The 11,507-nt window shown below is 43.5% G+C and overlaps 1 protein-coding gene across 1 annotated transcript; it reads left to right on the top strand.

The window, feature by feature from the left end:
• Positions 1 to 1,793: 1,793 nt before the first annotated feature.
• On the top strand, positions 1,794 to 2,811 carry LOC104899114 (uncharacterized). The gene is made up of 4 exons (XM_010686247.1): positions 1,794 to 1,840; positions 1,952 to 2,256; positions 2,339 to 2,526; positions 2,587 to 2,811. The coding sequence occupies exons 1-4, from the start codon at positions 1,794 to 1,796 to the stop codon at positions 2,809 to 2,811; spliced, it is 765 nt and encodes a 254-aa protein (XP_010684549.1).
• The last annotated feature ends 8,696 nt before the right edge of the window (positions 2,812 to 11,507 follow it).

The following is an 11,507-nucleotide window of genomic DNA, read 5'->3' as shown; positions in this document are numbered from 1 at the left end:
CATAGAATATTTGGATAAGGCAGAGAAAAAGAATCATGAGATCCCTAGGTTGCCATCTTTTTCATATGTTAACAGGATGACACATGTTGACTTGAACAATGATAAGGACCTCATGAAATTGTTTTCTAATTTAGAGGGTAACAAGGAAATTCACATTTTGGTGGAGAAGTTGGACAAATCTACTGATGTGTTTAAAAGTGCTTTGCCCTGAGAGCAACACGAAAGGATAAGCAACCTTCATTTTCCCCTGTTCAACCACCATTACAACCCCCTATCCAGCCACCAAAGAACCACCATTACACTGAAGTGCCTATGATCCAATTTGGTTCATTTGAAAATGAAGACTTCAACCACATTAATATTGAAGAGACATGGAATGACATAGTGGCTGACAAAAGGATGGCACCTAAGGGTAGGGGCAGGGGATATAGAAAGGTGAGTCAGAGGGGTAAGGGAAAGAAGAATGAAGTTGACAAAGAGTTTGTTTGCTTAGGTCAAAGCCCCACCATTGGAACTGAAAGTGCAATATTCATGAACCCTACCCTAAATTTAGTCATTAACAATCCATATATGGTGACACCTTCTCTTCCAAAACCACTAAAGTACAACTCACTTCTTCAAAAGCTACCAAACAAGAAGATACCAAAGACCACTGCCATAAGAAAGGGCATAATGACAACTACCCCTGAGTCTTTGTCAACCACAGAAAGTGTGAGAAGGAGAAGATCAACGACTTTAAGTTTGAGTGAGGATGTGGACAACTTGGATAACAATTCCCTAAGCGATGATGATGCATACATTCCCTCTGATCACGAAGGCGATAGTGACAGTGATGAGAGTGACAACAGCTTGGTTAATGAGGCTGAAGTAAGTTCAGATGATGATCTTGGTTTCCTTGTCAATGATAACTTTGACCTATATGAGGGTCCACATTTGGATGACTATGATGATGGACAAGACAACTATTTTGCAAAGTTGTATGAAAATGGTGAGATGTACCCTAACGAGGAATTTGGTAAAATCGGTCTCAAACCCTGGCAAATCTTTATGGACAAACAACACCTTAGAGATGTAGTCAGAGACTACTGCATACAGAGTGGATTCTCAATCATTGTTGCTAGGGCAAACAACTTGAAATATACTGTTATATGCTGTGATATGAATTGTGGATGGAGATTGCATGCAGGAAGGTTGCCAGATGGGATTACTTAGGCCATCAAGTCCATTCAAAATGCTGAACACAATTGTGTGAGACTGAAAACTAACAATCCAATGGTGAATGTCAAATGGGCTGCAAGAGTACTCATGGAGGATATGAGAGCTAACAATGATGTTCCAGCTAAGGCATTGAATCAGCTTCTTTTCCAGAGATTTGGGGTCCAAATGGCACAGAGTACTTTGTACAGAGTTAGGAAACATGCTCTGTTGGAGATACATGGGGGTTATGATGTGTCCTATAGCTATCTTCCTACATACTGTGTGGTTCTAAAGAATTTAAACCCAGGTTCTGTGGCCAATTGTGCATGGAACCCACCATCACATCCAGAGAGACCCTTAGGATATTCTTCTATTTTCATAGCTTTCAAGGGAGTTAACGATGGGGTGTTTACTGGTTGTAGGAGCTTAGTGGGTGTGGATGGAGCTCACTTGAAGGGTAATTATGGGGGAGTTCTTCTATCTGTAGTTGCATTAGATGCAAACAACGAAATTGTCCCATTTGCATGGGGTATTGTAGCTGGTGAAGATAAAGAAGCATGGATTTTTTTTATGGCATCTTAAAAATGTACTGAAGGATGGAGGAAGAGGAGATGAGTGGTGCATCATCTCAGACAGGCAGAAGGTATTTTTTTAGAGCATTTTCCTTCAGTTTGTTGCTTCTTTTGTATGCTTATGTGAATTCCATTTGTTGGTGCAGGGCAATCAAAATGCCATAGCTGATTTGTGGCCTAAGGTATTGCTGCAAACATTTGACCAAGAATTTCAAACGGAAGTTTCCTGGACCTTTGATACTGAGCTTATTCTGGAAAGCTAGTGGTGCATATTCTTTCTTTACCTTTGAGAAGGCAATGAAGCAGTTGCACAAAGCAAATCCTTTGTCCTTGGTGTGGCTTTCTAAAATTGAAGAGCAATCTACATGGTCCAAACATGCTTTCCAACCAAGAGTGAAAAGTGACGTGAATAAGAGCAATTTTGTTGAGAGCTTCAATGCCACTCTAGGCATTGACAGATGTAGGCCTATGCTCACATTGATTGAAGGTAGAACTCTTGAATTGTCTTTGTCACTCTTTTTTCAAAACCTACCTATGATGTCTAATGACACTATTGTTTTGTTTTGTAGGTGTGAGAAGAGTGACAATGGTGAGAATGGCCACCAGGAGGCAAGTCTGTGAACAGTGGGATAGGGATGACATATGCCCTAATATCATCAAGAGACTTCAAGTGTTGAGCAGTGACTCAAGGACATGCATTGCATATCTAAGTGGTGATGGAGAGTATGAGGTTGTGGATGGAAGGTTAACATTGCCCGTGAGCTTGAACAACATGACTTGTGTTTGTGGTGCTTGGCAATTGAGTGGTCTTCCTTAGAAACATGTAGTGAGGGCCATTCACCATGCTAGGCTTGATCCTCATAAGTTTGTAAGTGAGTGGTACTCTATTGACATGTACAAGAGAACATATGATGGAAATATTAAGGCCATTCCAGATAGGGAGCAGTGGCCAGAGAGTTCATTACCTGCTATTGAACCACCAGCATTCAAGAGAGGAGTTGGAAGGCCTCCTAGAAACAGGAGGAGAGAAGAGGAAGAGTAGAGAAAATGTAAGAGATCTAACACAGTAAAATGTGGCATTTGCAAAGAGTTTGGCCAAAATTCACAAACCTGCAAAGGAGGACTCACTTCCAAAGAACAAGGAAAAAAGATGAAGAAGAAGGGGGGTTCTAGTCAACCTTAGTTTTTACTGAAACTTTTGTTTTTGTTAATGGTGTAATGATTGTTCTTCATACTCTAGCTTTTTGTACTGTTGTTAACAATTGCTTGATTTTTGGTTTTTTTTTTGTTGTGATGTTACCACCTGGTTTGATATTGTGTTTGACAATTAAAGTATTTTTTATATGTTAAATCACATGATGTTGCAGACTTTTGTTGTGATTGCTTATAGAATTGAAGTGAATTGAAGTACACTTCAATTGATTCTATATAACTTCTGCAATTTATACTCAATTGTGCAACAAGCTGATCTTCCTCAACTCAAGCATGTTCGTGGGGTCGCACTTACAAGGCTTGATTTTTACAAGTCTCAACGTTCCATCCATGGTTACAGCAGGTGCAGCCATGGAAGTGGGGTTCACTGATGAGGATGAATTCATGGTGTTAGGAGAGAAAAGTTGGAGATTAAGGGGTGAAGAGTGAAACTGGGAAAAAGGAGGGATTGCCTCGTTTTTATAGCCAGTGAAGGAGAGAAAATGGGAGGAGGGAAAAATAAAATAGTAGTTTGGAGGGAAAAGGATAGGTTAGTAAAAAGATTACTTAAGGTTAGATAAGGTTAAGTCTAACATTTAATAACAACAACTTAATAGCTAATAATATACTAATGCTACAAGATTAAGTTGTACAATAACATGGGGCTACCATTGAGAAATAAATTTAAAAAGTGCTTCCGCTGAGAAAATATAAGACCAGGGGGCTACGAAAGAGAATTTCCCTTGATTGTATTGATACCATGACTTGCATATCACAGAAGCGCAAACTTGCTTTGATTCCTTCCCTTGATTTAATTATTATTATTATTATTTCTTAAACATATGTCACACATGATGTGACGTTAAACCTCAACAAGTACCAAAATCCTTGACGCACTTTGACAATTCGGTGAGATAATCCGCATGATCGGGCACCCTTTTTCTTTTGATTGTCAACGACCATAACAGATTAGCCGACTTTTTTTGTACTAAAATCGTATACCAATTTTCTTTAGAAAACTGAACTTCAAAAATTTTCATTTAATCACCGCCACAAGCGGGATCAGTGAAGTGCCTTTTATTTATTTATTTTAAACTACTGCTGATATTACATAGGTGTATTTATTTTCTTAGCACTTGTATGGACTTCCTGTAACCAATATTACGAGACTAACAAAGCAAATTTAGGGAGCGTTTGGTTCATGAAGGGGAAACAAGGAGAAAGGAAAAGAAAACCCTTTGATTAAAAATGTTGTTTGGTTGAGAACTCATCTTCCTCCTCTTACTATTTTTCCCCTCTCTCTCAAGTCTCAAGTACCACCATTCCCACCACCCTTCACTACCACCTTAACACCGGCCTGTCACTGCTGCCCTTCACCGGCGCCCCTCACTGCCGCATCTCACCGATGCCACGTCACCACTCCACCTCACCGGTCCTCCCTTCCTTCTTTTCCTTCTTTACCACCATTAAAAGCCACATTGAGGTTTTAAAGGTCAAATTCGACCATAAAACTTCATATCTAAAGATTTATGGCCGAATTTGACAATCTAAAGCCAAAATCAAAGCATTGGAGTTGGGTTTTTTAGTTGGGTTGGAGTTTTTTTTGTGGATGATTTAGACGTGGTGGTTAGTCGCATGAGTGGTGGTTTTAACCATGGTTAGCGGTTTTCTGTGCACGGTTAGTGTTTCGGCCACGGGTGGTGTTTTGGCGCATGGGTGGTGGTTTCGTGGTTATGGTATTTAGGGGTTGGGTGGTGGTTTCGGTGCGATCGGGTGATTTCAGTGGCACGTGGTGTTTCGATCGCGATAGGTGGTTGTGGTGTGGTTTAGTTGTTAAGGTGGTGAGTTTAGTGGTTGATGTGGTGGTTGTGTGGCTGGGTTGGTGGTAGGAGTAGTGGTCAATGATTGATCAAGGCCATTGTTACGTAGTATGAAACTAGCAAAGCAAAAACACAACTCCAACTTCAGGTTCTTAATTTGGAGACTTGTGCAACAAACTGGCCCGAATCCGATTCTGAACTCCGATCAGCAACCTGCAAAAAAGGACCCACCGAGTTTGGGTGGTATTCCCCTCCGATGCTAAGTCAGATATCAGGATGAAGGAACTTTTAGAGAGAGAAAGTAAGAGAGAGAGAATTTATGGCAGAATAACAACTAGCTCTGAAAAACGTACCTTTCCCTGATTTCAAGGATATTTATACTGTTAAAGTTGTACTTGATGTCACCCTAATTTGGGAGCATCTGATTGGCTAAGCAATAATATCAGGACACGTGGCAAGTGCTGATTGGTCAATACATTTTACCCTTAGCTGAATCAGGCTTTACTTCATTGGGCCTAATACAATTTTAGGGCCACAAGGAGCTTTTCAGTACACCTTTTCCTCAGAAAAGTGTACTTAGCCCAAAGAACCTGCAGGCCTTTGTACTTTTATTGGCCTAAACGAATGCCACATGTAGGGCTGAAGTAGTGCCATGTGTCATGAGGGTAGCTTGTGATTTTTAGGCTACAACATTTGCCCCTTAAAAGAGGGAGTTACCTATTAGGCAAGACTGTTGATCTTCCTCTTTTAACCGACCTGAACTGCCACTTCTTTTTCAAAAAGAGCGCCATTTTGCCGGTCTCCACAGGTAACCCTAAGGGCAACGGTTATTTTACCGGATGAGGGGGTCATTTTCACCCCTCTATAAATATGTGACCTTGTCGTTTCTGGAATCATTTTAACATTGCTGAGAAATTTTCTATAGAGAGAGGCTCTGCAATTTTTACTGAGTTTTTTAGAGAGAGAATTTACTTCCGTCCAAGCTCTTACAAACTACTACTCCACTCGTCCGAGATTTCAACTCGTCTTTGACATTCGTCCGAGCTTTCATCTACAAGTATTTCTTCATTCATTTCCTTTATATTTTCAAGCATATTTTAAGAAAATGGATTCGTCGTCTTCATCGAACAATCCCGGCCACTCAAGGGTTGGTGCTAACCCTATACCAGAGGGCCTGACTTCTTCGGCATCTTCTAGAGTTGGACCTATCTCGGCCGGACCTGCATTCTTTTTCTTTAGCCATGGACGGCATAGTCAGACGACCCGGTCTTTACCTGTGCAGGGTACTCTGGCGCGCGTCAAGCAGACGGCTCGTATCAGAAGAGGGTTAAAATGCCGGCCTCTACTCAGAAAGGAGGCATCAACTGGACGGATTCCCGCTGATGGAGAGCGAGAAGTCCAGAGCGCTCGTCCTGCCAACCCAAGCCCGTCTCCTGAACTCGTCCAGGAGGAATCTGAAGTTCAGGGCTCTCCAGAGCCTAACCCGTCAAATCCAAGGGCGGCCTCAGATGAGTCGAATGAGGCCGAAACCTTCTTCTGCGCCGCTAGCGACTCAGACGAGCCATCCACCACCTCTTCTGAGATAAGGCGGCGCCTTGGCCCCTTGTCTGAACCTAGATACATCCTGGCTGAAAGTGGCTGGCTAGGACGAGTAGGTCGCCATCTTGACCACCTTTCTTCAGCCATACCCATGCCGGGGTATCAGTTTGTTCTTCCTGGCCGGGAGGACACTATACTTAGTGCTCCTGCTGGCCATTTCGCTGTCAATCGTCTGCGTTAGATGTCGGACTGCGTTTTCCTCTTCATCCCTTTATCACTCGACTTCTTTATTACTACAACATATGACGTAATCAACTTGCCCCAAATTCATGGCAAAACATCCTAACTTTCATAGCCGTCTGTGATTTTAAGGGCGTCGACCCGTCCATGGCGGCTTTCTCACAAATGCACTATGTCTCCAAGGTTCCTAAAACTGTTAATGGGGCTTGGGTTAACGTTTGCAATCGGCAAGGTTACATGACGTCTTGGGACAAGATGTCCAAGATGCATGCTTGGAAGGCCGAGTTCTTGTTCGTCCAAGCTCCGAACAAGGCGGTAGCCAGACGGTATCGCTTTACTAGCCGGAGCGCTACCAACACCGGACGAACAGCGTCCTTTCTGGAGCTGGATAGAACAGCTCGGCTGAGGAGCTGATGGAATATTTTAAGGTCTCATAATATTCCGTCAATGACATCTCCTTCAAGGGTCCGTCCAACTGGATCCCTTTCAAGGAGATGTTTTACAGCGACGATTTCTTGGTCGCGGCCGGTTTGGGGCCGGCCGCGGATAGAGGTATACCCTTCGATAAACTCTAAGTAAACCCCTTCGTCCTAAGTTTGAGAATTTCACCATGGTTTTTTTTCTTATGCAGATTCGGCCAAGGCGAAACTAAAAAAGTCTTGGAAGGGAGATATGAGTGCGTCCAAGTTCACCGACTCCCTCTGGAAAAAGTTTAGTAAGACTGATGCTGAAAAAAGAACAGATACGCTGGTACAATCTCTTCTTCTCTCTTTTTGTTTTTTTTTTTTGGACGAATTACCTTTTCGAAGAAACAGAACGTCCTAGATGCCTTAGGACGAGCTCCTGCTTCAAGGAGAAGAGCGTCCTAGACTATCCTTGGACGGTTTCATTCTGCCAAAGGCAGACCGTCCTAGATGCCTTAGGACGAGCTCCTGCTTCAAGGAGCAGAACGTCCTAGACTATCCTTGGACGGTTTCCTTCTGCCAGAGGCAGGCCGTCCTAGATGCCTTAGGAGGAGCTCCTACTTCAAGGAGCAGAGCGTCCTAGATCATTTTAGGACGGTTTCCTTCTGCCAGAGGCAGACCGTCCTAGATGCCTTAGGACGAGCTCCTGCTTCAAGGAGTAGAGAGCCCTAGACTATCTCTGGACGGTTTCCTTATTAACTTTGCTTTGTGTTTCAGAAAAATGCCCCAACGTCCAAAGCGTTAGCGGATAAAGCGGCATCTAAGAAGAGGCCAGCGGCAACTGGCGACGCTCCTCCACCCAAAAAGTCCAAAGGCTTCACGGCCAAGAAGAAGAAGCCTTCTCGGCCGATTCCCAAAGTCGAGATTGTCATCCCGGCCGAAGATGATCCTCCAGTCGTTGAGGAGAGGGCTTTGGTTACCCACACCGGTTCTATCGATCAATCTGAGCAACCTAAGACGGTTGCTCCAGTGGACGGATCCGAGGTTAAACCTTCTCATCCGGACCCGGCTTTGGACGGGTCTGCCTTCTGGTAGGGCAGATGCCGGAGGCTTTTAGGACGGCCTCCCGTTCTTCTGGTGAGTCTTATTACTCAAATATAGTTAGAACACTGCGGGTTGGCGGGCGTCCGATGAGTCCGTCCAACAAATAAGCCGTGGTTATTCCAATTAGAAATATTGCCGAGTCTAATCTTTCAGATAAAGGGAAGGGACCAGCCCCTGACGGCTCTCCCATCCTTTCAGACGATGAATCTTCCGCTGCTTTTGGGAAGATGTCATCGGCTGACCGCAAGAAGCTCAAGCTGGAGCTTTTCAAATGCTTCCATGAACCTTACATCAAGGGGTTGAGGGGAGCATCATCAGGACATGTAGGCTACATGTCCCAACTTGCTGCCGAGGTACATCCTTCTTCTTTCGACGCTTGTCTTTTATACTTAGAATTCTTTATCTGCTTATACAACCGTCCTGACATATCTTCGTTTTTTTTTCATTTTCAGCTCTTTGCTCGCAGCATGATAACTGAAGACTGGGCAAGACTGCTCAGGAAGGACAATAAGAAGCTCGTCCATGACGTGACGGACGCAGCTGGCCATGCTCAGTATGCCATGGCCGGCAGGAGGTGCTGCACCAGCAGTCCAAGATAGCTTGGAAAAATGGTCGGCCGAGCTTGAGTCTCAAAATAAAACTTATCTCCTTCGGCTGACCGAAATGCTGGACGAGAAGGCGGCTCTGGAACGTTCTCTTAAGGACGAGAGAAACTCAGTCGTGACAATGGCTGCCGAGTTTTTCAGAGAGAATCTCGTCCTTAGGGTGAAAAACCAAGCCTTAAGAGCCGAAGTCACGGCCACGATGGATGCGGCCAAGGAGGCCATGAATACCATCATTGATACCTCGAAGGACTGGGCCGTGCAGGCCTTTGGAATGATGGCCGAGGAGGAGGATATCCCCAGGTATGCTCGCCGGCAGGAATTTCAAGAAAGCCTACACAGAGCCAACATCAAAGGGGAAGAACCCCCCGTCTTCCAAGAGTCTTCCGAAGACGAAGAAGAAGAAGAAGATGATGTTGAGGCCCAGGACGAAGAGAATGACACCCCTCCTGACGCTTAGCTTCTCCGCTTTCAATTTTGGCCGCAAGCCACTTGTAATTTTTTTGTAATTTTGCTTTAGATTAGCTTGTAATCTAGTTTTTAGATTAGCTTGTAATCCTTTTGTCATCTATAAAAATTATCTTTTTCAATCGTCTTATCATACAAAAGCAATTTGTCTTATAATACTTTAGATGATCCAACAGCTCCTTTTGCCCGAGCAAGTCAAGACATTTATCAATTGCCTAAACTTTAATGTTTTAGTATGAAAGCAATTCGTCTTATCATAATCCGAACCATTAGCTCCGTCATAACCTACTTTGTCTGAACCAATAGCTCTTTTCTGGACGAGTAGGAGTCAGGACGTGCAAAAACTTATGAGTTTAAAAACTGTTAAGTTAATAACTAGTTCGGCCTGAATCTGGATAATCATTCGTCATTGGACAAAGACTTAGTCATCTTTAAATTATGCCCCTATATGCCCCCCTTCTTGGACGAGGAGGTTTTGATAACCTTCCTTTGTTCAAGAAGGAGAAAAGGTCATAATTTCTAAATAACTTGGACGTTTTTATGAGGGTGATTGCAACCCGTCCATCTTTGTTAAATTATGAAATAACTTGTTCCTTTACTAAGGTTGTTATTTCTAAGTTTTTGGCTTTTGGACGGAAAGTAGGATACCTTTACTAAGGCGTCCTAATTCCAGCCGACCTTGTTTAGGAGATGTTTAACTCTTTAAGTAAACCAGCGGCCAATTTTATGTAATTATCCATTTTAGGATGATAACATGTTCAGCCGATCTCCTAATGGAAGGTGTATTTATTTGCTGCTATGTTGTGTTAGTTAGCTTTGGACGATAGTATATAACTTAAGCAAATAAATGAAACAGAGTCATACAGAAGTAGAGCTGTATTATATGAATTTTGCTTGACGGATAGTCAAGGTACATGTATACATTTTACTTTTTTCATTGTAATGCCCTAAGAGTAGATTACAATTTGTCAAGATGCCCTAAACAAAGTATTTCTTAAAAGTATCAGAATTCCACGTCCTAGGAATAGAACGCCCGTCCATGCCTTCCAGACGAAAGGTGTCATTCTGAACTACTTCGATTATTCTGTAGGGTCCTTCCCAATTAGGGGTGAGCTTTCCTAGCTCCTTGGCTCGGCCGACTGCTTCCATCTTCCTCAAGACGAGGTCTCCAAGTTTCGATGGACGCCTTGCAACTCTTTTGTTAAACTCCCTCGCCATTCTTAACTTGTAAAGTTGCATTCTCAGCAATGCATTGCCCCTGACTTCGGGAACTAACTCCAAAGTCGTCCGAAGAGCTGCCCAGTTAGCATCTTCTGAATACATCATCACCCTTAGGGTTGGTTCTTCAATCTCTATAGGAAGGACGGCCTTAGAGCTATATATCAGCATGAATGGAGTCTCTCCTGTGGAGTTCTTGGTCGTTGTCCTTATTGACCATAAGACCAGCTGCAATTCTTCCACCCAAAGTCCTCTCGCATTATCTAACTTCTTTTTGATCCCGGCCGACAAGATATTATTAAAAGCCTTAACCTGCCCATTGGCCTGTGGATGAGCCACTGCAGCAAAGTGAGCTTTGATTTCTTGATCGGCCAACCATTGATGAAGCTTGGGTGTTTCAAACTGCGGTCCATTGTCGAAGACGATCGACTAGGGCATACCAAACCTTATGATGAGGTTTTTCCAGATGAACCTTTTGACGTCATTGGTGGTAATGCCTCTTAATGCTTCGGCTTCAACCCATTTTGTAAAGTAGTCAACAGCTACTATTACAAACTTTTTCTGGCTGGCAGCAATAGGAAAGGGGCCAAGAATGTCCATCCCCCATTTAGCAAAGGAAGAGGGAAGAAGATTGGAGTTAAGTAATTGGACGGCTTCTGATAGATGTTGCCATGCTTTTGGCAACTATCACATTTTTTGGCATAGAGCAAGGCGTCCTCTTTCAAGGTCGGCCAAAAATAGCCGGTCCTCAGAGCCTTTTCTCCTAACGTTCTTCCTCCAATGTGGGAAGCACAAGCTCCTTCATGCAACTCTTTTGAAACGTTTAATCCCTCCTTTCTGCTGATGCACTTAAGAAGAGGCCGGTTGAAGGATTTTTTGTATAGAGTCTCATTCCACAACTCGAACCACTTGTCCCTAGCCTTCACGTACTTAGCTTCTAAAGGATCAAGAGGCAACCAGCCAGTCTTCTTGAACTCAATAATGGGGCTCATCCACTCATCTTCCCGGCTGAGAATCAGAACCTCCTCAGCATCAATGCTCTTGGCCGCCTTGACCTCCCAAAAGACTGTTCTAGGGACATCTCCTTCAACTGAACTGGCTAGCTTAGAGAGAGCATCAGCCTGATGGTAATCTGATCTAGGCACTTGATCT

This window comes from Beta vulgaris, chromosome 7, assembly GCF_026745355.1.
Source record: "Beta vulgaris subsp. vulgaris cultivar EL10 chromosome 7, EL10.2, whole genome shotgun sequence".
In the NCBI taxonomy this organism is placed as follows: Eukaryota; Viridiplantae; Streptophyta; class Magnoliopsida; order Caryophyllales; family Amaranthaceae; genus Beta; species Beta vulgaris.
The sequence above is the reverse complement of the archived record's forward strand: the minus strand, read 5'-3'. Positions and strand labels throughout refer to the sequence as shown.

Bases quoted from the DNA above. Each gene is read 5' to 3' on its own strand.
- LOC104899114 (XM_010686247.1), top strand. From the start codon at position 1,794: ATGGAGGAAGAGGAGATGAGTGGTGCATCATCTCAGACAGGCAGAAG. The intron at 1,841-1,951 runs GTATTTTTTTAG...TTGTGGCCTAAG, and splicing joins TCATCTCAGACAGGCAGAAG to GTATTGCTGCAAACATTTGA. The intron at 2,257-2,338 runs GTAGAACTCTTG...TTTGTTTTGTAG, and splicing joins TATGCTCACATTGATTGAAG to GTGTGAGAAGAGTGACAATG.